Source organism: Penicillium nucicola (assembly GCF_028828085.1).
Source record: "Penicillium nucicola strain IBT 29836 chromosome Unknown utg000003l, whole genome shotgun sequence".
NCBI lineage: Eukaryota > Fungi > Ascomycota > Eurotiomycetes > Eurotiales > Aspergillaceae > Penicillium > Penicillium nucicola.
Genome location: NW_026643127.1, coordinates 3,304,828 through 3,331,727, shown reverse-complemented (window position 1 = coordinate 3,331,727; position 26,900 = coordinate 3,304,828). Strand labels below are relative to the sequence as shown.

The 26,900-nt window shown below is 49.8% G+C and overlaps 10 protein-coding genes across 10 annotated transcripts; 5 read left to right on the top strand and 5 right to left on the bottom strand.

Moving 5' to 3' along the window:
• Positions 1-70: 70 nt before the first annotated feature.
• Positions 71-3,674, bottom strand: N7511_004819 (MutS family protein MSH5; the record flags this gene model as incomplete). Its single annotated transcript, XM_057127244.1, has 15 exons — positions 71-175; positions 228-366; positions 436-474; positions 542-743; positions 792-903; positions 957-1,038; positions 1,088-1,122; positions 1,172-1,343; positions 1,393-1,482; positions 1,538-1,634; positions 1,699-2,053; positions 2,101-2,160; positions 2,212-2,289; positions 2,347-3,278; positions 3,335-3,674. The coding sequence occupies 15 exons, from the start codon at positions 3,672-3,674 to the stop codon at positions 71-73; spliced, it is 2,838 nt and encodes a 945-aa protein (XP_056986134.1).
• Positions 3,675-4,060: 386 nt separating this feature from the next.
• On the bottom strand, positions 4,061-6,430 carry hsp78 (chaperone ATPase HSP78; the record flags this gene model as incomplete). The annotated part of the gene is made up of 1 exon (XM_057127243.1): positions 4,061-6,430. One exon carries the CDS (start codon positions 6,428-6,430, stop codon positions 4,061-4,063), a length of 2,370 nt encoding a protein of 789 aa, XP_056986133.1.
• A 284-nt stretch (positions 6,431-6,714) lies between these two features.
• N7511_004817 (translation elongation factor 1 subunit beta) lies at positions 6,715-7,716 on the top strand (the record flags this gene model as incomplete). The annotated part of the gene is made up of 4 exons (XM_057127242.1): positions 6,715-6,754; positions 6,815-6,854; positions 7,057-7,430; positions 7,487-7,716. 4 exons carry the CDS (start codon positions 6,715-6,717, stop codon positions 7,714-7,716), a joined length of 684 nt encoding a protein of 227 aa, XP_056986132.1.
• Positions 7,717-8,601: 885 nt separating this feature from the next.
• On the bottom strand, positions 8,602-10,914 carry N7511_004816 (asparagine synthetase B family protein; the record flags this gene model as incomplete). Its single annotated transcript, XM_057127241.1, has 6 exons — positions 8,602-9,476; positions 9,533-9,724; positions 9,782-10,046; positions 10,106-10,189; positions 10,238-10,695; positions 10,755-10,914. 6 exons carry the CDS (start codon positions 10,912-10,914, stop codon positions 8,602-8,604), a joined length of 2,034 nt encoding a protein of 677 aa, XP_056986131.1.
• Positions 10,915-11,795: 881 nt separating this feature from the next.
• On the top strand, positions 11,796-12,374 carry N7511_004815 (membrane magnesium transporter family protein; the record flags this gene model as incomplete). The annotated part of the gene is made up of 3 exons (XM_057127240.1): positions 11,796-11,851; positions 11,925-12,165; positions 12,315-12,374. The coding sequence occupies 3 exons, from the start codon at positions 11,796-11,798 to the stop codon at positions 12,372-12,374; spliced, it is 357 nt and encodes a 118-aa protein (XP_056986130.1).
• A 454-nt stretch (positions 12,375-12,828) lies between these two features.
• Positions 12,829-13,974, bottom strand: N7511_004814 (cation diffusion facilitator family transporter; the record flags this gene model as incomplete). Its single annotated transcript, XM_057127239.1, has 2 exons — positions 12,829-12,866; positions 12,921-13,974. The coding sequence occupies 2 exons, from the start codon at positions 13,972-13,974 to the stop codon at positions 12,829-12,831; spliced, it is 1,092 nt and encodes a 363-aa protein (XP_056986129.1).
• Positions 13,975-16,344: 2,370 nt separating this feature from the next.
• N7511_004813 (uncharacterized protein) lies at positions 16,345-16,926 on the top strand (the record flags this gene model as incomplete). Its single annotated transcript, XM_057127238.1, has 2 exons — positions 16,345-16,434; positions 16,498-16,926. The coding sequence occupies 2 exons, from the start codon at positions 16,345-16,347 to the stop codon at positions 16,924-16,926; spliced, it is 519 nt and encodes a 172-aa protein (XP_056986128.1).
• Positions 16,927-17,120: 194 nt separating this feature from the next.
• Positions 17,121-19,144, top strand: N7511_004812 (putative ubiquitin conjugating enzyme E2; the record flags this gene model as incomplete). The annotated part of the gene is made up of 4 exons (XM_057127237.1): positions 17,121-17,229; positions 17,529-17,671; positions 17,772-18,089; positions 18,158-19,144. The coding sequence occupies 4 exons, from the start codon at positions 17,121-17,123 to the stop codon at positions 19,142-19,144; spliced, it is 1,557 nt and encodes a 518-aa protein (XP_056986127.1).
• A 529-nt stretch (positions 19,145-19,673) lies between these two features.
• On the top strand, positions 19,674-20,826 carry N7511_004811 (glycerophosphodiester phosphodiesterase; the record flags this gene model as incomplete). Its single annotated transcript, XM_057127236.1, has 4 exons — positions 19,674-19,713; positions 19,770-19,951; positions 20,008-20,187; positions 20,239-20,826. The coding sequence occupies 4 exons, from the start codon at positions 19,674-19,676 to the stop codon at positions 20,824-20,826; spliced, it is 990 nt and encodes a 329-aa protein (XP_056986126.1).
• A 1,134-nt stretch (positions 20,827-21,960) lies between these two features.
• Positions 21,961-26,277, bottom strand: ssdA (mRNA-binding translational repressor SSD1; the record flags this gene model as incomplete). Its single annotated transcript, XM_057127235.1, has 5 exons — positions 21,961-22,000; positions 22,057-23,054; positions 23,107-23,466; positions 23,520-26,125; positions 26,178-26,277. 5 exons carry the CDS (start codon positions 26,275-26,277, stop codon positions 21,961-21,963), a joined length of 4,104 nt encoding a protein of 1,367 aa, XP_056986125.1.
• Between the last annotated feature and the right edge of the window lie 623 nt (positions 26,278-26,900).

The window sequence follows — 26,900 nt, the reverse complement described above, 5'->3', positions numbered from 1 at the left end:
TAATGATGCCTTGCCTTAGTGTAAGGTATACAGAATCCATGCATATCGCGCCTCGATGCACTTGATCCCATCATTGTCCCGAAGCGTCAAATAAGCCTTCAAAAACCTCATTCGTGCTGCGGTTTGAGGCTCCATGCGAAAAGTCAAGTTCCAGGAATTTTCTCGCGAGTAAGTCCTTGAGAGAGGGCCAAGTTAGTCACTTTCTATGCTTCAAAGCGTCCTCTTACCGCTTCTTCAAGCTCTTCCATCTCTCTCGGAGATAACACCGCACATGCAGCGACAATGTTCTCGCCCCGAGCCAGGAGGCGGGCGATCTCGTTTGCACGACAAACGATGGCTGAGTCGATGCCATTGATAGCCGCGCAGCTGTATCAAGCAAATCAGACCAATGCTAGATTGTGAAAGCCCCAAGGGCAAAAAAACCAGGAAACGTACATCGTGCCGAAGCTCTTGTTACTTCGTCCAAGACGAAAGCTATTCGACCTGTTAACATCTTTTGCCTAATATTCAATAGCAAAAGAAAGTAGTGGCATTTACATACTTGTAAAGATATGTGACTTGATCCGCAACTTGTTGAACTTGTTGATCAACCTGGACCTCCATGTGTCCGAGTTGTAACCGTGGTCGTAGTGCAAGAAAATCATTCTCGAAGATCTCATGAAAATGGGTTGCTGCGATGATCTTGGAAGCAGTTTCAAGATTTAGTAAATACTCAAGGACTCCACAGGCAAGCCCTATGCCATCTGTAAGAGTTAGAGACGAAGATAAAGTTAATATGAAGGCGAACTAACCGCCCTCGTTGGTTCCTTTGCCAAATTCATCAACTAAAATCAGACTGCGGCTCGTGACTTCCTTCAAACATAGTGAGATTTGCTGTAGGTCATTCATGAAAGTGCTTTGGATCTAAGGATTGTTAATTACAGTGCATCTCGTAGTACACGATGACTCTGACCAACCTTGGAGACACTCTCTTGGGTGTTGATCTTGGTCAAGATCTTGTCAGTGATTCCCAGCTCGGCGCTCACTGCAGGAACAAAGCTGTAATGGGAGTTAAACTATAACCATGCGTGACTGTGACAGTTATTACCTTCCAATTTGTGCCAGGAAAACAATGAGAGCCACCTAGAGCACTGTAAGATAGTCGTCTGTTTTATGACAGACACTTACTCACCTGCTTCATATAAACACTTTTGCCTGAATAGTTCGGCCCAGTCAAAATCAACATACTTGGGTTGTGATCCGAAGAAGGAGGTGCATCATTGCTATTAACTTCCCCATCTCCACCAACGAGCAATGTATCGTTCGGCACATACGATGGCACTGTCATTTCTTGGAGCATGTGTCTGAATATCGTCAGAAAGATCGAGAGTCTTCTGAATTTCAAGATTTCACCTTCCACCCTTGATCTTGATGCAATTCTCTGAAACCATTCGGGGACGAGCCAGCTTATAGAAACTGGCGCCCTGCGCAAGAGCAAGAAGACTGTAATTGTGAAGCGATATCAGTGAAGTTCAAGCCGCATCTCAGAAACACCTACCTATCAATTTCTCCACAGACATCAGATGCATCGACAAGCACGTTCTCATATTGAAGCACCCTCTGAGCCAAATCGTATACAATCTCAATTTCTTTCTCTGCAATGACACACCCATCAGTATCTCATAAAGACCCCCAATAAAAAAGATGAAGCAAATCTACCGCAGATAATACCATAGATATCTCCTAGAGTCTCATCCATCTCTCGCATACGATAGTCTTTGAAATACCCCCTGTTCTCCGTGATGAACATCAACTCCCACTCGTTATTGGCGCCACTGTAGAGTGCCACGCCATGATCATCCAGTGGAATGGTGATATTGAACCCAAGCTGAGGGAAGTAGATCACGTTTACATCAAGATCGAGGACTTCAGGGATAGTCGCTGCGATGTCAAGGGCAACATGCTTGAGAAGACTGCTGAGTCCATCATATCTGTCCTTGATTCTGTCGAGCTCTCTATCAACTCCTTGTTTTACTACCGTTCTTCCTTGATCTTCAGAATTGTCGATATCGACCTGTGTATATTAGATAGGTCACCGAAGTGCAATTGGGATGTCCATACAATTTCTTGGATCATGCGGCCCACTCTGTAGAGCTGTGCTGCTTCAAATACGCGAAGAGCCTGTGGAAGTTAGAAAAGAAAGAGAAACAAAATGAAGATGATGGTATCGACCTTGGTTCGGAGGACTAAGGCCTCTGCCCCAGAGACCTCCTGTAGTGCATCTAGGATATCAATGGTGTAAAATGCAAACTGACCATGTAGTTAGCACCGGAAAACGCCAGATAAAACACGGAGCCGAAAGCATACAGCAAGCAGACAAGCCCAAACCGTAGTCTTGAACCCGGTGATTTTTCCACTGCCAGTACTAACTCCTTTTCGAAGATTGACCATAACAAGCCTCAAGTTCTTGACATGCTTCAAAGCCTTGGTCGTTTTCTCCAGCACCGCAAGATTATCAGGTCGAGAAAAAACATCGATGAAGTCATGGCGTTCTCGAATGATGTTCAAATCTAGACTGGGCCGAAAGAAGATCTGCCTGAGTCTTGCCCTACCTTGAGGTGTGTACGCAAAACGATGAAAGAGACCATAAACAGAAAGACCCTCTTTCCCCGAAGCTGATTTTTTGCCCGGGCCTTGATTGAACATATTCGGATGCGATTCCGGTTGGATGATTTGCAGAGAAGTGAATGTGTTGTTGTTAATCCACATCGTATTCCGAATGTTGAACATCTGCAGCGCTCGAACTTGATAATAGTTTCCACCTTCGAGAGGTGTCGGCGCTGATGATTTTCGCCGCTGGAGGCATTGAAGTACGGCTCCTGCACAGCCAATGGTCACCGGATTGTCCATGTCGATAGAGCTAGAAATGTGCAGCAGTCTTCCTTCTTGAAGTGTGAACCCCATCTCTTCTGGATTAACCTCTTCGGGGCCTTCAAGACCGTTCTGGGGCACGAAAAACCGAATTCGTTCTTCGTGATTAGATGAGATTTCCAGCCCAAGGAGTCTGCTTTCGGCATTTGAGTAGCTGAACTCTGATGTTGGACGAACGTCTATCTGGTAAGGAAGATAGGCCGACGAAACTAGAGCCCACATTATCAGCATACAAATAAAAATGAGGAAGTCGAGCGAGGGCAAGATAGAGATACCATCTTCTTGCGCAAGGTTTTGGTTTTGGTTCTGTACATCCAGATCAACACGAGGAGGCATTAGAACGACTGTTGGTTTGATCTGGAGCAGCACTGGAGATGACCCAATCAGTAAGGTAAATGAAGAATTGCAGAATGGAAATACTTACAAGTCTCGATTGTCTCTAAGCCTCCGGAGCGGCTGTCACCGAGTAAGTACATTTTCTCTTCTTCGGCTGAATAGTAGGCGCATCCGACGGTAGTGTCATCCTTCATATCAACGGCTGCAATGACATGGTCATCGAACTCATTGTCAGTTACTCCAATTGAACGATCTGTCTCAATCTTGGTATTGGTAGTCCCAGGTGATCGCACGGATGGAACTGGAGTTTGAGAAGGGCGATTGGAAACACTCGTTGCTCGACTAGAGAGGCCTATACCTCGTGGCCCGGACGTATGAGATGCAATTGGAGCATGAGAGGACTTCCATTTTCTCTTAAATGAAGGCATTTTGGCTCGATGAGAAGGATTGGCTTGGATGATCTGAGATGGAATCCAAGATGGAATGGATGGTGGGCTCCCATCCCGTGCCTGGTCACGTTCTTCAGGTTTATTTACTATAGATGGGCCCATGAATCTGGTTGCAAAACATTCAGCAATTGCTATCCAACTTGTTTAAATGAAGGCGGGTGCGCGAGAGGATTAACGGACTCTTCTTTACGTAGAATGCATAATGAATGAGATAAATTTAAATTAATGTACAAATTGCATGAGTAGAGTGATGGTATACAGAGTCGCAATATGCGAGGAAGGACATGCAATAGCCAAAGAATCAATAGAAAAAGTCCAAATGGCTGGAATATGCAAAAAAAAGAAAACGCCAGTCATGAAATAATTTACTCCTCCTGGGTGGTGACTACAAGTCCAGACTTGGCGTCATCAAGAGAAACGCGGGCAGTTTGACCAGAAACAATTTCACCGCGGATGATCTTATCAGCTAATCGATTTCCAATTTCCTTGGAAATTAGACGGTTCAAAGGCCGAGCACCAAATCTGGGATCATAGCCTCTCTGGCAGAGCCAGTCCTTGATCTCATCATCAACTTGTAGAGTCATGCGACGGTCATCAAGTCTGGCCTGCAGCTCCTTGAGACGGATATCGACGATATCACGTAGAGCCTCGCGGGACAGGCGCTTGAAGATAATAAATTCGTCGATACGGTTTAGGAATTCGGGTGCGTATGCTCCCTGAACCACATCCATGACGGCTGATTTGATGTCGGAAGACAGCTCGGCGTCTCCAAAGTCCTTGTGAGAGTGGATGGGGTCTGCTCCAACCAAAATGTCGGCACCAAGGTTCGAAGTCAGAACAATTAAGGTGTTTCTAAAATCGACCTTGTGGCCCTGAGCATCAGTCAGGAATCCCTCATCGAGAACCTGCAGCAATAGTGCAGAGATATCCCGATGCGCCTTCTCAAATTCGTCAAATAGCAAAACGGCGTAAGGCTTGCGTCTGACGGCCTCGGTAAGCTGACCGGCATCGTCATACCCAACATATCCGGCAGGAGAACCAATCAGGCGGCTGATTGTGTGCTTCTCTTGGAATTCACTCATGTCAAAGCGCACAACTGCAGTTTCGGTGGAGAAGAGGAACTCGGCCATTTTCTTGCAAAGTTCCGTCTTTCCAACACCAGTAGGACCAAGGAACATGAAGGATGCCAGGGGACGATTCTCGCCACTGAGACCAGCTCGTTGCATACGAACAGCGTTCGCGACCGCAGAAAGAGCTTCATCTTGTCCACGAACTGACTTTCGAAGAGTGTCCTCCATATGAATCAACTTTTCGACTTCTCCCGCCATGAGCTTGCTGACAGGAATGCCTGTAGTTCGAGAAACAACGTTGCCAATGTCATCTGCAGTCACCGAGTCATGAATTAAAGTCTGTGGCCCAGCGTCTTGCTCAGCACCATCTTTGGGGAGCTTGCCTTCGAGCTCGGGGATGGTGGAGTATCTCAGCTCTCCGGCTTTTGCGAAATTTCCTTCCCGCTGAGCTTGCTCTAATTCGAATCGGGCACGTTCCAGATCTTCCTTGGTACGTTTGATGGCGTCGATTTCAGACTTCTCCTTCTCCCAGGCCTTTGTCAATTCACCGACCTCGTCTTGCTTGATCTTGAGTTCTTCTTTAAGCTTGTCTCGTCGTTCGCGACTACTAACATCAGTCTCCTTACGAAGAGACTCGAGCTCAATTTGAATAGTGGTTATGTCACGCTCCAGCTCCCGGATGGAGTCTGGCTTTGACTCTTGCTGCAAGCGCAGTGCTGATGCAGCTTCATCAACAAGGTCAATTGCTTTGTCAGGCAAGAATCGATCGGTTATGTAGCGGTTGCTGTAGGTGGCGGCAGCAACTAACGCACCGTCCGTAATTCTGACACCGTGGTGCACTTCATATTTATTTTTGATACCACGCAGAATGGAGATGGTTGAGGGAACCGACGGTTCACCAACCAAGATAGGCTGGAACCGTCGAGCGAGAGCTACATCCTTTTCGATCAATCGATATTCATTCAGGGTAGTAGCACCGCAGCATTGGAGATCGCCTCGTGAAAGTGCAGGTTTGAGCAGGTTGCTAGCATCAATGCTGCCTTCGGCTTTACCCAAGCCTAGTAAGGTGTGAAGCTCATCGATGAAGAGAATGACTCCTCCATGGGCATCTTCTACTTCCTTGAGTACGGCTTTGAGGCGTTCTTCGAAGTCACCACGAAATTTAGCACCCGCAATCAACGATCCCAAGTCTAGTGAGACCACCCGTTTGTTCTTGATGCTTTCCGGAACATCGCCTTGTACAATTCGCTGGGCCAGGCCTTCGAGAACGGCAGTTTTGCCGGTACCAGCTGCACCGATGAGCACCGGGTTGTTCTTGGTTCGTCTAGATAGAATCTGAATCGTGCGATGAATCTCCGAGTCTCGACCAATTACTGGGTCAAGCTTGCCAGCTTTCGCCTTATCGGTAAGGTCAACACCATATTGTTCGAGAGCGGATTTCTCTTCGCCTCCACTCATGTCCATGCGATGGGTACCGCCTGGAGGGTGAGGGCGTCCCTTTGCATATTGGCGGACAGAGATCGGAGTGACATGGGTAGCTGGAAGGACGAGAGATGTGGTACGGAGGAGGTTCGAACGAGCAATTGGGGTAAGTAGACGGGCTGAAGGTAGGTTAGAAGCTCGTAGGAGTCCTCTACGAGCAGTAAGAGACAATCTTGCAGCCATGATGAGAATTGCGCGACGAGGGGTAGTTGTCGTGATCACATCGCTTTAATACTCGGACGTCGTGTATCGCGATGCTTCTCGAATGCTCCACCGCGTCCCAGTTGAGTGGCGGAGGAGCTGTGAAGCTTGGACCACCACCGTCACCAGTCACCTGACCCGTGTCCCACGTTTTTCCGGCGAAGATTATCCGATGAAAAAAAATCCTCCCTTTTTAACCCCTCGATTTCTTCCAGTTTCATTCTTCTCCTTTTTTTCCCCCAGATACCACTTCAATTCTCTTCACAATGGGTTTCACCGACTTTGTCTCTGATGCCGGCCTGACTCGTAGGCGCCCCTGAGATTTTCTTTGGTTCGAATCAATTGGTGACTGACTGTGCCCCTCAGTGGCCAACCACTTCCTGTCCACTCGTTCTTACGTTGTTGGGTAAGCTCTCCCTGTTTATGTTGTTGTGCTTTTTTACCCCCTACTTTCATGATGAGAAACATTGGTCCGTGTTTATGAGGCGGATTTAAGACCCCGCTGTATGACTACAGAACCAGGGAGCAATCCCATCTCTGATCTTGCTACTATGCAACAATGTTGATTTTTCACTCGATGTATGACAACATCACTGACAGTCAAACAGCTCCTCCCCCAGCCAGGCCGATGTCGTGACCTTCAAGGCCTTCAGCGCCGCCCCCGACGCTGAGAAGTACCCCCACGCCGCCCGCTGGTACAAGCACATCGCCTCTTACGAGAGCGAATTCTCCGCTCTCCCCGGTGACTCCTCCAAGGCTTTCACCGCCTACGGACCCGAGACCACTGAGCTTGCTTCCAACCCCAAGGACAAGCCCGAGGAGGAGGATGACGATGAGGACCTCTTCGGCTCCGACTCTGAGGAGGAGGACGCCGCCGTTGTTGCCGAGCGCAACAAGCGTCTCGAGGACTACAAGGCCAAGAAGGCCCTGAAGACCAAGCCCGCTGCCAAGTCCCTTGTCACCATGGAGGTTAAGCCCTGGGGTATGTTCACTATCTTTTGCTTTGTTTGATCAATGTTCTAACAATATTTTTTGCAGATGACGAGACCAACCTTGAGGAGATGGAGGCTCACGTCCGCTCCATTGAGCAGGACGGCCTCGTCTGGGGTGCCTCCAAGTGGGTTCCCGTCGGTTTCGGTATTAAGAAGCTCCAGATCAACCTGGTCGTTGAGGACGACAAGGTCTCCACCGATGAGCTCCAGGGCCAGATTGAGGAGTTCGAGGACCACGTCCAGTCCACCGATATCGCTGCCATGCAGAAGCTGTAAATTTGCGATGTCCATTTACGAAGTAGGATGTGATGCAAATGTGTGATGTCAAGGAAGTCTTTTACGAAACCAACTAGAAAGCTGGTCCGGACATGACCGGTCATTGATGAAAAAAACAAAAATTTCACGACCAAATACGTTTTGAGTAAATTTTGTAGCCATAGCAAACGACCAAGCGAGTGAGGCAATTGGTTCGACTGTTGTCAATTCCCATGAAGATCTTTTTAATTCAGTGTAGGCCAATGGACCCCGCTTAGATGTTGGGCACCGGTGTCATTGGGCATCGAGGCCAGGCTGAGGTTAGATCTGTTGAAATACACAATTTGAAGTAAGGACTTGACTTGTTCAAGGCAATCAATGACAACCGAATTGCCTTAACTTAAGAGTACGCAGTGTGGAATTCAAGATTGTTGTTTGGGCTTAGAAATTGATAACTTATAGCGTTAGAAAACAATCCACGCTTCATATTAGTCCGAATCCTACCCCAATGAACTGTTTCTTTGTATGCAAGCTTGGGCCAGTCGACACTTTACCTTTTTGACTGCCATAAACCTGTCTGAGGTCAACATCTGGTCATGACTTACCAGTTACACTACCGGTTTCTAGTCTCTTCGGGCATTGGGTCAAGCCCTTGGAGATGCTATCCGGGAGGCTATTTTTTTCAGAAGAGAATGGAGGCCAATCTTCCTAAATACCACATTTCAGAAGACTTGATCGATATTTTAATCAGACTTACGGCGAAGTGCGATTGTGGCCATCAGCTCCACCAAGGATGATCATATTCATCTTCAACTTCACGGTCTTGATACTGTGTAAGTTTCTCAGCATCTACGGAAGGTGAAGAGGGACAGCCGAAAGCCTTCACATCAAACAGAAGTAACTTATTTAGCAAGTATGACACAGGGATGGAGCCGTAGCTCTGGCTACCCCAAATCTTTGCGAAAGCACCACAAATTGGCAAACAGAGAACGCAGCTCGCAAAGCCCACTGGTCCTTATCTTGGAATGCCTTGCGCACATTTTCCAGTGTTGCTTCATAGTCCACAAACCCAAGAGCATCTACATTTTCCCGAGTAATCAGGCGGACGAACAATTTATGAAGTGGCCCATTTTCCTGGAAATTGGTAGGTCCAACATATGGCTTCTTCTGTCGGGTATAGATTTCATCTGTGACGAAGGGACGAACCGCCTCTCGCAAAATGTACTTCTCCTTAAGTGACCCGTCTGACGTCGACACTTTGATCTTCAGACTTGGTGGGAGGTTGTTGGCATATTCGGTCAAATGATGGTCTAGGAACGGAGGTCTAGTCTCGACACTGTGCACCATGTCGATGTTATCACCAAGATACCGAAGTAGCAAGTTGCTGAAGAAGCCTTTCGTGAATAGATACTCTGCTGTATGGAGTGGATGCCACCGGTTGGCGAACGCGTCTCGAACGCGTCCATCCAAAGTTTCTGCTTGTGCAGTCTCGGGAGACGTGACCGTATATATGTCGGTCCATTGAGCGAATGGCATGCAGCCAACCAACGAGAGGAAGGTCAAGATTGAGGTATTGTTCAGCATTCGGCGTGTTGACTCGGGTGCCCTATTTCTACTGAAAGGTATGTCCTTGGCCATGCTCGCATAGAGGAGTTTGACTCGTTTTGCTAGTTCGGCAATCTCCTCTTTGGATGGCGCAGAGTGCCATGAGGGATCGTTTTCGAGCAGGAAATCACTCGATAGATCTTTGTATCCTCCAAAATGCTCGTCGGATCCCTCTCCTGTTGACTTGAATGTTAGATCGAGGTCAATTAGGAATACTGAAAGGAAGAGTTACCTGTCAATATCACTTTAATCCCTTGTGATTTGGCAGCCTCAGCCATGGCGAGTCTTCCTATGCCATTCGTATCTGGCACAGGGGTTTCACTATGCCAAACAGTATCCGCCAACATTGTAGCAAAAGTGTCTTCGTTGACGGATACTGGGTGATAGTCTACCCCCAGCCATTCAGCGGTACGCTGCGCGATATCTAGTAATGCTTAGTGTCCCGGTATTGGAAGTGAGTAATGTATGGTGAGGCTCGTACCGGACTCGTCAGCTCCACTATCCTTGTCAAATTGCACAGTGAAACATTTGATTCTTGAAAGAAGATGGCTTTCATCATTGCCGAGTCTGGCCCCCTCTTCCTTGACGAGATGGGCTACCATGCCAGCCACCGCCGATGAATCAATTCCACCGCTCAGGTAGATTCCCAAAGGCACATCGGCACGAAGGCGAATTTTGATGGCTTCCATCAGGCGGTTCCGCACGCCCTCTATCATCTCTGCTTCTGATCGAATTTCCGGTGTCCTCTGTTCTAAGTTTAGCGTTGGATTCTGAGTGATAAGGGAGAGCATGGGCTTCCAATCACCTTGTCTGGATACTCAGCATCCCAGTAGACTGCATCTTGAATAGGGCCAAACCCTTTGCTAATGATATAATGCCCCGGGGAAACCTAATTTGGATCAGCAATACCCAGTAGTCCAAGAAAAATCACACGTACTGATTTGACTCCCTTGAAGATAGTCCCGGCGCCAAACATCCAGCCACACTCTCGAATACCTTGAACATCCCACTCTGGCTTCCATCCAAAGGGAATAAAGCACTTCATCTCAGTTGCCACGAGAAGTCGGTTGTTAACAACAGTGTAGTATAGAGACTTGACGCCAAAGCGGTCCCTCGCGCCAATGAACACCTTTCTGCGGGCATCCCACAGGATCAAAGCAAACTCGCCTCGGAGGTGAGACACAAAGGACAGCCCGTAGTGTTTATACAAAGCCAACACAATTTCACAATCGCTTTTGCTGTGAAAGTCATATTCACTACCCAAGAGCTCTCGGTAGTATTCGTCATTGTACAACTCACCATTCACGACTGCGTGAACATCATTCGCAGTATCATGAAAGGGCTGATTTGCTTGTGGGCTCAGGTCGACTATAGAGAGTCGAACGTGTCCCAAATCTAAGAGGGCTCAGTAATTTGAATGGATTGAAAGGCGAAGAGTCAAGCCAGGCACATACAAACATTGCTTTCCTCGTTGGCCCATTCCCCACGCGCATCTGGACCGCGATGCTGAACAAGATCTAGACTCTTGCTGAGTTGCTCAAGAGATGACAGGCGATCCCCGTTCGATTGCGCGGGGTACCCTGCCAGTGAAAGGGCAGCGCTGATTCCGCACATTGTAGATTACTCGTGACAAATCCTGGAGAGGGATAGAGACCCAAGGCAGGCTATATATACGCGGATGTCCAATTGACCGTTTACGAAGCAAGGAGGTGACCGACGTCAACGAGGCGGTCAAGTTGGGGGCTGCCCTTTGGGTTAAGATATTCTGTTGTCATAGCGTCAGGCAGGCTGAATCAGCTAAAACGACAGCTCTGGCTCATTTGACCGCCTAGGAAGGATACATGCAAGTATATTTGGGATGGAGCCATGTACAGTAGCGGGAAGCCGGAGGGCAGACTCTGTATACCGAGGGAGAATCACTGATCGGGATGTACAGTATACTGACCATTCATCAAGAGCTGCCCAGTAATACAAGGCCGCTATAGGTAGCACGCTATTTGGTGAGTTACTCATTGGCATACCCTGCAAAGTTTCATCGATCAAAGCAGCCAATACAAATATCACTGTGGTTATATTGTTGGTTAGATTGTGTTAGTCTGCAGGAGCCAAGTGACAGGCAATCATGACTGCAAAACCGAATCATTATATCATGACTGGTAGTGTATCAACATGGCACATATTCCTTGCACGATGATAGCAAAAGTAATCAACAAAAGGAAGATCAGAGCGATATAGACAGAGTCCTGTAGTCCTCCAGGGCTCCAGATGTCCCAGGCAGTGATTATGTAAACCGTGGGATGGCCCGCCGGGCGGACTACACCTCAAAGTTCCTACGTCAAGCAGTTCACAAGCTCAGGGCCTTGGGCTTTTTATTCTGATTCTTCTACTGTGGACTACAACAACACCCCTCACATACGGACAAATCTAGTTGCATTGACAAGACCCGATCACCGACCCCAATTCCGCAACCCCCCAAACCTCCCTCACCACCCACCATGAGCTTCCTCGCGCGCCTGGTCACGCTTTTCGGGCTCGTACTTCTCGGACATGCGTACGTTACCACTGAAATGACAGACCTGTCAACTCTATGCTACCAAGGAATAAGCTGACAGCCCCTTCTGCAGAGGCTATTCCGCCCACGAACACACTGTCCTCTACAGCAACATTTCCTCCACCGTCCTTCCCCACGACATCATCGCTGAAACCCTCGTCTCCGTCCTCATTGTATCAATTGGCCTCGTTCTCGGTGCCGAGAAGTTGAAGCCCGTCAGCTGGCGCGACTGGGCGGGCGCTATCGAGCGGGATGGCGGGGCGCGCAACCCGTTCCTGAGTTTGGAGGAGCGTTATGCGTTCTGGGATATCCGGGTGAGTTCATTGATTTGTGATATTTGGTGGTGGCTTTGCTTTGTGCGTCTATGCGCCGTGTTAGGTCATGTCGTGTCTGATCTACCAGTGGATGTTGATCATACTCAGTGAGCGAAGTAGGTTACAGAGACTAATATTTGGAATTATAGGCCAAGCGAAAGGAGTTTGCGAACTGGGTTCGTGGCCAGGATGTGCCGATTAAAGAGTAAATGTGGAAATCTGAAGTTGGGATAGTTTGTTGCTGGAAGTTGTATAGTATTCATAGCGACGAGAGTGTCATGTCGAATTGATATGCTCCACACGAGCCTCATTGCTGCTATCTATTTACGCCTGCTTGATCTTGATTTGCTATTGTGAAAGTATCCTATTGCCGCACTTTGGAGATGCAAAGGTAGGCTGCATCGAGTTGAGGTGCTATTGCCAAGTGAGCCAAATGAGGCGCAGCCAGGACATGAAGGAATAAAAAACTTTGCGCTAATCCTAACGCTAATGTTATACATCCACTATTAACTTATATGGGGATATCTATATCTCCATTATCGCTTGTCCTGAGCGGTTTCAAGGATATAGAGCTTATCACCGAGCCTTGGGCTGATATAGCAAGGTTAGAGTGACAAATGATTTTGAAATAGAAGGAAACATTTGTCGCCACTGTTAGTTCCATCAGCGGGTTTTGCGGTGCTCGGGCATATGCGACGTTTCTAAAATTGTTAGTGGAACTGTACACGAGCTACAAAACGATACAGAAAACCTACCATAGTCCACGTGGACGAACGCTCGACCGAAGCCTTCGACCATTTCGAGCTTATCCTGGAGCTCTTGCGACACATCATGGACTTCGCGAAGGCTGCGCTCAGGCGCCATGACGATATCAACCTCGACGAACAAGTCCTCACCCCAGTGATACGCATGGACAGTGTCGACTTTCAAAATCAAATCAGAATGACGAAGAGTCAGGAAGACGATTTCCTGCACCAACTCGGGCGAGGCTCCTCGTCCACAGAGATCCAGAAACTCCGAACGAACCGTGCCGATCCAAGTGAAGATGATGACACAGGCGATGAACATGGCGCCGGCCGGGTCAACCCACCATTTCAGCTTGGCACCCGCTGCCGAGGTGAAGATGGCGAAGCCATACTCGAAGCAGTCATTGCGGTTGTCTTCCCAAAGCATTTGCAGTTGACTACTGTGTTTTCGGAACATGAAGCAATAGATGGCCAAGAAAAGCTTAATGCCGAATCCGCACGCAGCAGCGATAATAGCTGCCACGTGGAATTTCCCAAGCTCATGCTGGGTGCTGGCCAGGGCACGGATCGACTCGACGACCAGCACGAGTGAAACAGCCATCAGGGCAAAAGCGAAGCAGATGTTGCCGGCATTGCAGAGTCGCGCTGCGCCCGCGGGCCACTTGGTTGAATGGCTGAGTTTCTTGGATTTCCTGTGCAGGTAATCGAGGCCAATATTGCTGATAGACTCGCAACAGCTTTCTGCCATGGTAACAAAGAGTGATAATGAACGTGTTGTCGCCGCGGCGTAGATCTGCAGCGCCGCGACTGCAATAGTGCCATAGATGGATGTGTAGATGGCGGCTTTGATGTGGAAAGCTGAGGTGCTTGGTTCATCATCTAACAGCCGCGCTGCAGTGGGGTCTTCTGCCACTTGGATGAGTCGATTAATGTGTGAGTTTTGCAATGTATGGTAGGCATTTGCGCGGCGAATCCTTCGATGAAGCTGGTTTTTCCACGCTGGGGTGTCAGGCTGGTTGACGAGAGATCCCCGCAGTCGCTCAAGCTCTATGTCACTGTTCATATTAAGTGTGTTCGTGTTGAGTACCCGGTGAATTGACTATAACCGCCCGTACTGGAGAGCTTTGGATAACGTTACAGAATAGGCAACCCGGTAGGAACATCTATTATCCATGGAAATTGTGTGGATTAGTCAGGGTTGTGAACTTTATACGTGCATAACCTTTTAAGTGGGTCCGACAATGATCCAGTAGAACTGTGGCTATTAACCATTCACTGGTTATTTTTTTGTCGATATTGTACCTTTGAACTTGCTAGATGTATTACAAGTAGACAAGCTGAATTCTAGTGAATATCTAAGTGAAAGCGGGCTTTGTTTCTCAATGTATTAGCGTAACTTAGGCCACCCATCATGGACTTCAATGTACACCAGTTGACTATTGCACGTGGACTATTCTCACTCGGTGGTGATTCTGGTCCATCAGAGGTATATATACAGTATGCATAGGCGCGAGCGCAAATAGATGCTTCTTCTTTATCCACCCGCAATGCATCGGATCAAACTAAGATGTTGAAGACTGTATATATATATCAAAGCAAAACTGTGGCTGTCAAGTTACGGGATAATGCATCAATTGATCTGCTAAGAGAGATTTCCAAGTTTTTCATTGAAGGATGAAAGAAGACTTTTAGAATATTGAGTGAAAAGACAATTTCGAGACCAAGTGGAGAATAAGACGTGCTGGCAAGGCTGGTCATTCCCCGTTTTCCTCTTTGGTAGTTCTCCGCACACATCCAAGTTCGGTATAGTTTTCTACCAATATCACCTAGGAGACCAGTATGCAATCATACGAAACGTGAACTTTCTATCTTCATTTTGCACCGTCTAGTACTCCGTAGTATTTCTCTTCATGAGGACGCCCAACTCACATCCGAGGTGAGCCCAGAAGTGCCCCCTATTGCTGAAGCTGATAGCCGCGTAGGGGTCATAAGGCGTATTAATGCATATTGTCGATCACCATCGGGGATCCTACATGTACAGATTGTGGCCTTGGCTTGAGACGCACAGAATTGGAAATAGCGAAAAATTGCAAACAAGGGATGCAAATGACTGTATATTTGAAACAAGTGATACGGATGAGTTTCTAGCCCCTTGTGATCGGTTCATCTTTGAGCAGACATACTGTAGCTCACAAGCTCTGTCCAGGTCGCACAATGCACGCATCTGAAGAGCATCCAGTACAACCCTGATTTTCAGCAGTATCTGGTGTGAACCATTGTCTCTTCGGTACCAAAGTCCAGGCAGCAAGTTTCCACTGTCTGCTTACAGAGAATGGGACTGGCAAGTTTACCCCGAATTTGAGTCTGGTGGAAACCTGGAGACCCAAGAAGAGTTCTGTTTCTCCCTACAAATATAGAGTCGGTCCTTACTGGATGGAGTAAACCGACGGCGTTCCCGTTTGAGGGGAAACAGACCCACTGCGATCGGAATTGCAGAATCGTTGCCCGTCAAAGGAATCAATAATTGTGGCGATGCAGGGCTGTACAGGACGTTATTGTATTCAGTACCCTTGCAGTATAGCATATCATAATTAGATCAGGCTCTGGGGTAAAAGGGGAAGTAATCAAAAAGCAAAAGTCAGAGGAAAGGGTATAGATCGCTGATTGGGTGGGTGCAGAAAGTTGATGTCTCACTTAGCCGATCTTAGCTCGCCCCCAAAGGTTTTAGCAGCAGGACATGGCGCCATTTGAGCCTGTTTGTTGTGCCCTTAGTTCCAGAGTTAGGCAGTTTAGGCCAGGATTTAGACTGACTTGGACGGGATTCGTATGTTGCCACGCGGACAGGGACTTAAGAGAGGCAAGGGAGTAAGCTTTTCGGGCAGCTGGCCGAGATGGTTGCACCTGAGTCGATGTGACTGGTCGTTGTTGTGAGTCGTTGTTATGGTATTATTATTTTTATACGAAGCGTGCTCAGACACTAGGACCGAGGCCCACTAGTGTTTGGCGCATATTGCCAAGGTTGAGCAAGTCTGGATTTTTTGGCTTTGAGATTTGGGATTCAGGATTTGGGATCTTGGATGGAGTGATTTGTGAAGGGATTGAGGAATCCCTGAGGATTCCTAGGCTAAGTGGCGTGACTGTTACATTGAGCAGAGGCGAATGCCTCCTGTCGACTGTAGAGCTTACACCTGGTGAGAGACTAAAATAGAATTTACAAGACCTTGCAGATCCCAAGGGACGCTAGATCCAGACTCTGTCCGATGACTGGCGCATCCATTTCCAAGGGCTGAGACGAAAGTACCGGATATAGGACGTGTGTTTCCCTGACAATAAAAGCCCATTGTTTGCCTCTTTCTCTTCCTCTCTCCTCTCCACAACTCCATCTACTCTACTTTAATTCTCTCCACCGTATCACTAATTCAACACCTGCACAATGCGTTTCTCGATTGTCTTCACCACCCTCTCGGCCATCGCCCTGGTCCAGGCTCAGAGCACTTCCTCGTCCGCTTCTGAGACCGTTGTGGTAAGCAACGCCGAGTTCCAGTGTCTTTGACACCTTGACAATCGAAACTAAGAGATTCAACAGGAGAACCCGGCCACCAAGTACCTCACCGAGACTAACTCCCTTGGTGTTGTCACCGGCCAGCCCGTGGCTGTCACCAGCCAGGCCTCCGTGGTCACCAGCCAGCCCGCCGTCGTGACCTCGCAGCAGCCCGCCGCCTCTATCCCGGCCGGTCTCACCTCTCCCGTCGCTGGTGTTAGCAGCACTCTGTCCACTGCTACCCGCAGCGGCTCGACCACCAGCAGCGCCGACTCTTCCAAGGCCACCGGCACCTCCACTTCCACCAGCTCCTCGGACTCTTCCTCTTCCTCCGACTCTTCGTCATCTGACTCCAGCGCCAGTGCCAGTGCCAGCGCCAGCTCCAGCTCTGTCTCCACCGGTGGTGCTGCCATCGCCACTGCCGGCCCCGTTGGCCTCGGCATGGCCGCTGCTGCTCTGGTTGCTTTCCTGTAAAGGAGCTGAGCTACTATGGCTCATGACTCGGATTGCCTGCTGCACTGTGATTGTCCCAGGCGCAAGTGATCCAGTCTGTACATGGGAATATGGAATGTTGACCCGGTAGCAGGGTCAGCGGGAATGAGAGATATGAAAACGCGAGCATTGTAACTTTTTTCTTTTGCGATTTGCTTTCCATGTCATTAATAATAATGGGCTTTGTAATCTTTGAGGGACAGGACCCCATTTTGCGTTCCAACAGCGATATGAAACGCATCTTTCTTGGCGCACCTGATTTCTCACTTCTTCTCTTCTCTGCTTGTGATTAGCTTCAGTACTTGGGTAAATACAAACTGACGTTTTCGTCTGACAGCATTCAATTGTAAGCAGTTGTAAGCACTGGTCCATTGGAATTGACGCCATCAAGGGTGAGAACAGTGAGATATTGTCTTAAATTTGGTAGGACAAGGAAGGGTGCAAGGGAGAACGAGGTGATATCGAGAAGGGATAACAGCTGTAAGGCTGTGACTATCCCATGGGATGTTGTCCCAAAGAGGTAATATTAGTGACGCGCAAGTGACGCGTCAGTCACCTGACTGACACGCGCCCAAACAGGTTAGCGGCACAACGAACCACAACAAAGCAACGTCTTATCGATTGTTGCTCTGATCCCAGTCCCTCTACACCCAGTACTTCGTACTTTGCGAAGCTCCAAGGCATTGTTCTGCTTACTTATCTGAGAGAACCTGTCAACTTCAGTATGGTAAGCTATCCTGCTCTGAATTGCTATCTGCATGGGTTGTCCCGCAGCAACCAGTAGCGGTGGGCCAAAACACTGCTCAGTATCTGACATTGGGATTTAGCCGTCCAACCTGCGCCGGCTCGCTGCCGATCATGCCGCCTTACACAACGATCTCCCGCCGTACTACTTGAAGCCATCGGAGGATGACGACTTATCACAGTTGAACATCTTTCTCACCGGTCCGCCAGGCACACCTTTTTCGGAAGGATTGTGGAGGCTTGACCTCAAGATGCCGGTCGACTATCCTCAGAGCCCACCCAAGGCGACATTCAAGACAAAAATCTGGCACCCCAATGTGGAGGAGCTTACCGGTGCTGTCTGTGTCGATACCCTTAAGCGGGATTGGCAACCGAACCTGACGCTGCGCGATGTACTGGTGGTAAGTGATATTGACACCCCCAGCTCATAGATCCAGCACCTTGGCTAACAACTTTACTTATGCAAAAGACGATCTCATGTCTTCTCATCTACCCGAATCCTGACTCTGCGCTGAATTCCTCTGCCGGCGCCCTCTTGCAAGAGAATTATGCCGCCTTTGCTCACCAAGCCAAACTAATGGCCTCAATTCACGCCCCAATACCGTTCAATCTTAAAGATGCAGTGAACGATGCAAAGCTTCGAGGCGATGATACAACAGCCGTGATCGAGGGACACCAAGAGATATCCCTCCAACGAGCTCGCAGACAGCGACGAACCCACACCGCAGCAACAAAGAAGCCCATGCGCCGAACCACACCAATCGACACCCTTGCACACTCACACCCCTTCGCCCAGGGCTCCCAATCAATGTCTGACGACGAAAATACCGATGGCGAAAATGAAGCCAACGCAAGCAAAGAAAACGATCCATCACTCTCCCCCTCCCCAGTTAACCTGGCACCCCCGTCACCCCGCAAAACCGCCCTGGGCAAACGTCCCCTCTCAGTCCTCTCAATACCCTACCCGGAAGACGAAGCAGACATGATGCTAGTTGACCAAGACTCTGACACCGACTCACCAACCCTGTCTTCAAACGAACAAAACATAACCGCAAACCTTCGCTCCCGCACATCCTCTCCACTACGCAAAACCCCGAAACTCTCTCTCCTAAGCAGAGGCATCAACGCCTCTGGCCGACTTCACGATACAATGCCTATTTTTGAGGATTTCCCTTCTCTATCAATGGCCGACCCCTCCCGCCGGCTGAGCGGCGACGGAAAAGAAAACCGCGGTTCCGCGACTATTCGCGGTCTCAAGGAAAAACGGGACCTGCATCACTGCAAGGCGCTCAACAGTAATCCTCACTTACCAACATCCCTCCAGCACACACCTACCCCATCGCTGTCTTCCTCCATCCCCGTTTCGAAGATCAGCAAGAGCAAGAAGAGTATCGGTGGTCTGCGCAAAACAACTGCTATGAAGGCGAAGCCCCGTCTTGGTGTACGTCGGCTATGAGTTGTCGGTTTGGATCTTATCCTCATATGATCATGATATGATTTAGCTTTGCATTTCGGTCCTCGGCGTTTCGGTTGGTTTGGCTCGACTCTCTTTTGTCTTGATGGCTTGGGCTTTGGTTTTGAATCTTACTTGGTTTGATGCCTTTCCCATCTACGCCTTGATCTACTTCCATGGCTTTTGATACCCTTGGCTCGTTCGAAATATCATAAAATATGCGAATTGCATGGAATCATAAAATTGGAGAAGCTGAGTAATCGTGGAGGTGCTCCCAAGGCCTCAAGGGCTCTAGACCTTGATTTCGAGGGAGCTCAAGAGCTCGAAAGCTCGACTCAAGTAAATGCGGCCATGGCGAAACGTCACAATTCCCCAAACAGGCGAATATCAAGGAAGATCAGCCGATCATGTCTGGATGCGCAGGGATCTGCATGTCTAAGCGAAAGCGAACTCCAAGCGGGGGTCTATTGTATGTCTCCTGCAGTTCTGCCCTGACATTCTTCTTCCTTTCAATACTTTCAATACTTTCAATATGACCGACACATCACCTATACTCTCGGAAAAGGTGCCAGGTACGTTGTGTTGTCCTCTCACAACCACCGTCGTCATACTAATGCATCATCCCAAGCCCACTTTCTCCACCCGGTCGATCAGGATGTCCGGTTACCCCAGAACATCGCCCATCGAGGGTTCAACGGTCAATACCCCGAGAACACGATACTGGCAATCGAAAAGGGAATCGAAGTAGGCGCCCACGCAATCGAAATTGACCTTCACATCTCGCGCGATGGAGTCGTGGTACTTTCACACGTAAGTGCCCATCCCTGCCGTTAGTTAAGGGCCACGCTGACCCTCACCAACCAAAGGACCCAAGCCTCGAACGATGCTACGGTGTCAAGAAGAATGTCGGAGACTGTGACTGGGAGTATCTGAAAACCCTGCGAACCGTGCAGGCCCCTCCACAGCCCATGCCCCGGTTCATCGATGTATTGGAATACCTCAGACAACCGGGCCGAGAACATTACTGGATTCTGCTTGACATCAAGGTATTACCCCCGCTATACCCTACATCATACAGCTCTCTAATCCTATCCCAGCTCACTCAAGATCCCGACGCCATCATGAAAGGAATCGCGCAAGCCACCGCATCCGTCCCCATCGCTGCCATCGGATCCGACTGGCACCGTCGCATTGTAGCGGGTACCTGGAACGGCCGCTTCATTTCCGCCGCCTCAGAGCATCTTCCCGGCTACGCACTGTCGCTCATCTGCGCAGACCCGACGTACGCGCGCCAGTTCCTCGACGTACCCCGCGTCGGCTTCAACATCAATCAGAAGGTCCTGATGGGCCCGCTAGGCAAGGGGTTCATCGAGGAAGCCCGCGCCGCCAGACGACAGGTCTATGTTTGGACGGTCGATGAGCCGAATCTGATGCGGTGGTCGATTGAGCACGAGGTCGACGGCGTGGTTTCCAATGAGCCTGGTCGGTTCCATGACGTCTGTGAGGAGTGGGAGAGCGAGCATGAGGATCTGAAATTCGTTCCTCGGAAGACTCGGATCTCATTCAAGCAGCGCATGCAGGTCCTCGCCATTGCGATTTACATCAAGTGCTTTGGCTGGTACCACCGTCGCCGGTATCTCAGTCCTATTGAGCGGGTGGATTTGGAAGCGCGCAAGCTGGGATAGTCCTGCGCTGGCGGTCTCTGGCGTTCACTGTAATGATATAAATGACTTTGATGGCTTCGGGCTAACTATACAGACGTGGCTAGACTTCAATGGAGTACGAGATGCTCTCTCTTGATGTTGTGTCGTAGAGACCTGTCCAGAAGGAGACAAGATGGATTGTGGATTTGACTCGCTCTTTTCTTCCTCAATTGTTCTTTACTCTCACAGTACAACAACAATGGGACCCAAGAGGCTTCACCAGATGGAACTCTTTCGTCGAAATCTCGAAAGCCAAGCCCCGGCAATTGCCCACAGCACTACTGATCTGTCTCCGTTGAGTACCGACATAGAAGATGGTCCCTGGCAATCCACAAAGAGGAGGGCTGAGGCTAGATTTGAAGCCTATCTTTTGGTCGAGAGGGGAAGAATAAAAGAAAGTATATACAACACTAATGTGGATGCATTCCTGTGTGGGATACATGCCGTCTACAAGTATTGATGCTAGAGCCTAATTTGATGATCTAAAGCATATGAGTGACTAAAGGATCAGTGTGGGGACTTTTGCAACAATATGCATAAGGAGGATTCTATCTCGTGCCCGGATCTTAGTTAGCTCACCCAAATATCATACATAACGACCCTCGTGCAAAGAGGTTAAGCACTTGTACAGAAAGGCGATGACAACTACTCAGCCAAAATATTAGAAACCCATAAATTAATGGAAGAACTTTCTGGGACTATCGAGCTGCAATCAATCTGCTCCCGCAATTGCCAACAATCCAGGACATGAGACTGCAGAAGACAGGCCAGAAAGGCGGCAAACACCAGCACTCATGACTTTCTCTCCAGAAACAACTAAAATGCTCAAAAAGACAAACAACCGCTTGGCACATATAATAGGATAAGTATAAGAATCCCAGGACACGTCGGAAAGATGGTGGGTAGAATGCGTCGGATAAAGCCACCAAGAAGAAAAAGCGATATCAAGAATCGGGAACTTGATAAAGATATGTTCGATCCGCATGTCGGGATTGGATTATGTCCGTAAAGGTGCGCACGAGACAAGCGCTTCGTACGACCAAAGAATCTGCAAGGTACGCATGCAAGAATATGTCCCGTGAAAGAGAAAAAGAAAAGAAACCGGAGTTCCAAGTTCTACAGAGCGTATGGGTTCACAGAGCGAACAGTGAGGCATCTAAATGCGAGGTTAGCGAATGACCACTATAAAGCGAAGGAACTGGGGATACATACGGAGGACTCTTGCTCAGGTCAGTCTTCAGGATGATAGGAACACGGGTCATCTCAGTGACATCCTGGATAAAGTCTCCATCCACCTCTCTCAGCTTGAATAGGCTCAAATACTTCTCCTTGTTGGTCAATTTGTTCTCTGGAGCATCATTGGCACCAGAGGCAATCTTAGGGTCAGAGCGGGTACGGTGAGGTCCCTGCTGGTGGTGGCCATTGCGGGTGGGCGATGGTGGCATGCTTTGAGTGGAGCGGTCAGCCGAGTTGAGCGACACACCAGCCGCCATCTCAGTGACATCATCCACGTCTTCATCATCATCGAAGAGGGCATCGACATCATCAGCAGACATGGTACCGGTCTCAGTCTGCTTGCGCATAGCCTCGTCGCGCTCTCTGGCACGCTCCCGGGCAGCCTCAGCCTCACGAGCTGCGGCAGCAGCTTGGGCAGCGCGAGAGTTGCCAGGTTTCGGACGCTCGTCCTCGGGAATGTATGCAGAGGATGGTACGCCCTTCTCCCAGTAGAGCTCAAGCACACGGGAGTCCTTGCGGTACTCAGCCTTCTTCAGCGGCAGCTGATCACAGTGCACACGCTTCTCAAAGCCGTATTCGGGAATGAGAACATCAAAGGCAGACTCGTACACGCAGAGAACAATACCCTCGCTGATAAGGTCACCGCCAATCTCACGGCTCTTGCGGTCCATGTTGCGGCAGGCTTCAATGTGAACACTCTGCTCCTGGGCGTTGAGTGCTGAGTCCTTCTTGTTGTTACAAAGGTCGGCGGTCTTGTTGAGAGATTCGACATCGTCTGTGAACTCGATAGCGCCCTCGGAGAGGACAGCCTCCAATTGACGATGAACGAGAATATCAGTGTAGCGCCGAGAGGGGTTGGTGAAGTGGGTGTAGACTGGGACGTTGAGCAAGTAATGTTGGCGCATCTCATCAGAAGCACCACCAACGCAGTACTTGGCGCGTTGCATGGCCTTGGCAAGAAGAGTTTCCATACCCTGGATCAAGTCAATACATGCACTGATTCACGATAAATCATGAGGTACTTACCTTGCGGAGATCCACGTCTTGCACCTTGCACAGGGAGCTCTGGAGGCTGCCACTGCTGCTGGCGTCGATTTCAAAGCCGAGTCGGTTCATTCTCTCAACGAACAGAGTCAGGCGACGAGGGTTGGGCGAGAACTGACGGCGCAAGAATGCCTTGTCAGGCATGGCGCTGGCGAGCTTACGGGCAACAAAGGAGTTAGCCTGGTGGCTGAGCTCCTCAACCAGTTCGTGAGCGGCAGTAGATTCGAAAATGTTATATTCAACGGGAACATTCTCATCATCGAGCTGCTGAAGCAGACGCTGAACAGGAACATTGGACACCCGGTTACCGAAGCGAGCCTCGCGGAACTTGCCAGCAGTGTCCTGTATATATTGTGAGCACAAGTAAACAATGATCAGCAAAGAAAAATACTCACATTCAACAAACGAATGTTACCAGCGGAGATACCGCTGGCACTCTCATTGGACTTGCCCTTGACAATGGCATTGACTTGGTCGTAGTCAAGTCGACCAGCGCTCTTGATGATACCCTTGCCAATCCAAACATCCTCATCGACGACGCCTGTAGTAGTGTTGGCCGTGAAAACAACACTGACTGTAAGGCGGTCCTCTCCGGGGACCAGAGAGCAAAGCTCGGTGGAAACACGGGTCGGCAGCATGTTCATGATGCGGTCAACCAAGTAGACAGCGGTACCACGTTTCTTGGCCTCACGGTCAACAAGGGAGTTACCCTTGACAAAGTGAGCAATATCAGCAACGTGGACACCGATCTCGACCTTGCCATCAGCAAGTTTCTTGATATGGAACGCATCCTCAAGAGCCTTGCTGTCGACGGGATCAATCGTGAAGATGGTCTCTTCACGGAAGTCGCGGCGCGAAGCCAGAGAATCCTCGTTGGAAATAGACCAGTCTTCCCAACCGATGCTCTTCAACACGGCATCCGAGAAGTCATCGGATCCGAAATTGTTATCACGGAGCAGGGCGTCTGTCTCGACGCGCAGGTCACCCATCTCTCCAAGTTGCTCAACAAGTGTTCCGAAGGGATGAAGGGAGGTGATGGGCCATCTCTTGATGGAAGCAACAAAGATCCTGTTGGCGTAATCCTGGTGCTTCTCAACGAAGTCACGGGGTGCCTGCTCGGTGGGGATAGCAATAAGAGGAACGCGCTTGTCGGTAGGCTTGAACCAAACAATCTTGGGCTTGTCCTGGTGACGGTCATGATGGGAACGACCGTGGGCGCCATCTCTGGCCTGCCTCTCGGCTTCCTGCTTCTCCTTTGTAGCCTGGCTGCTGGGACGCAAGAGACCCAGAGTACCGGAGAACATCTGGCCCGCAACACGCTCAATGACAGCAACGACGTGACCGGCATACAGAGGCTTCTGCTCATCACTGATCTCATCTTCTTCACACAGGAGGAGGCTCTGACCCTCGACTTCGACATCGTCATTCTTCTTTTGGGTAGGACGCTGGCGAAGACTGCCGCGGCGACGGATGCTTCCATCTGGACCGACTTCCTGTCTTTCACCAGTGGAGTCGGCGCGACCGAGCTTGTCGTTTCCAGCAGTGCTGTTGGAACGAGCGTCGGTGATGTCCTTGCGCTTCTTCTTCTCCTCCTTCTCTTTCTTCTGGGACCACACCTCGTCAACGTCCAACAGCTCGATGGCGACAAAGTCACCCTCAAGGGCACGGTTGCGGTCCTTGCTACCACAAATGAAGATGTCGGCATCGAGGTCATCAGTGGTCACGTACGCGTCCGAGCGGTTCTTCTTGTTGACACGCAGAACACCAGCGACCAACTGTCCATTGCTAAGGAGTGCGGGTAGGTTTGCCTGGGGTAGGTAGGGAGTGAAAAGAGTCTTCCGCTGTTGCTGCTGTTGTTGCTGCTGAACAGACATCTGGGGTGGAGCGTGCTGGCTGGCCTGGAGACCCATACCTTGGCCGTTCTGTTGCTGAATAGCCTGAAGTTGTGCCAGCTGAAGAGGGTTGAGTTGCTGGTTACCAAACATCTGAGGTGCCATCATGACTTGACCCTGAGGCAACTGGATAAGCTGGGGCTGCTGCTGAGGGGGGTACTGGAACTGTCCAATAGAGCCCATCGACTGGTTCACCGAGCCACGCGAGCGGTGACCAGGCTGGAAGCCACCTTGCTGCTGCTGACCCATGGGTCTCTGCTGATCTTGACCCTGGCTCTGGTTGTTCGGCTGGCGCCAGTTACCTTCGAAGTTGCGCGAAGATGACCGAGCGTGGCCGGCCTGACTTCCTCGCCGCTGGTTGTCGGGTTGACCGGTTGAGGGCGTGGGCTCGGGGGCTTGGGGAAATTGGAAACCACCCGCTCCACGTCCAGAAATGGAACCACGGTTACCGCCAATAGCCATCGATTGGCTTCGGCCATGGCCACCAGCGCGAATGTTGCCGGCACGTTGGAATCCAAGTCCCTGGGGAGCAGGGGAAGTGCTAGCGGCAGGCTTATCATCAGAAGATGGCTGGCCGTCGCCGCTTGCACCAGGGGCAGGAGCCGGGAATTGGAATCCAGAGGCTGTTCGCTTCTGCTGGGCCAGCTCTGCGGCCTTCTTGGCCTCGGGAAGAGCAAGGGAGTGGCGACGTTGGTGACCGCCGCCTGGAGGGCCTCCACGACCACGGCCATGGCCGGCATTTTCATTCTTGTGGTTGTTATTCTGGCCCTGCTGGTTGTAATCGGCATATCCTGACGCGCCGGAAGAGGGAGCGGGGGGCGGGCCGCCCATCGGCAAGCCTGGAAGAGCAGATTGGTTGCGACGGTGCGAGTGTTGGTTTTGTTGGTTCATGGGAACTCCAAGCTGTTGCTGACCCTGCTGGGGAAACTGGAATGCGTTGACCTGTTGGTTAACACCACCCATGGAGGCACCTGGTTGGAAGGAGGGCACTTGGCCCAATTGTTGGGGTTGCAGCAAGCCCATGTTAACATATTGCTGGTGTGTGGCAGCAATCTGTTGTTGCTGTTGCTGAAGCAACTCAATTTGTTGCTGAATGGCTAGGTTCTCCACTGTTGTCAAGTCAGCCAACTGATAGAAGATGAGCGGTTCAATATCACATACACATCAGTGGGGTAAGCTCAGACGGACTTCTCCGGTGAGCGATATGGAACTTGCGTCCACCAGGACCCTGGGGCCCGGATTGACTCTGCTGTTGATCCATGATCCCAGATGACAGAAGATGACTATCACTGTAGAGTGTGTAATATGTGTGGTGACGGGTTTGATCCGATGACAGGAAAGACTGGTACTATGCCAGGAGGCAGTCGAACCAAGTGATATGGATCACAAACCGAAAAAGAGAAGTTTGTATGTGCGAAGTGAAGTGAAGCTCCAACGCGTGAACTGTACTGCAGGAAGGAAAGAATGGATCAGTCAAGGCACGATACAGCGCATGATGGGAAAAAGAGAAAGTGAGAAAAAGTTGGCAAACAAGGTAGGAGAGAAGTGGCATTTCTGAGGGAAGCGCGTTCAAGACGGAAGCCGCGATAAGCGCTTTCCCCTCAGGGGAAAGAAGTCAAATAGCAAGATCACTCGATGATGCAAGTATGAGAAATATACCAAAGGTTACAGAACGGGTATCCTTCAAAAGATGTCTGCGGGGACATAGTAGTTGTCTTACCTGAGAAACTAATGACGGCTTCTGAGCCCTAGCATTCCAAAATGACGTCTGCAAGGTCCAAAGTGAAATGATCTTCTTTGCTCGCCAGCCAAGCGGTGAGGGGAGACAGGCGGTCAATCGAAAATGACAGTCGAATCAATTGCACGCCAAATGTGACCAGCGAT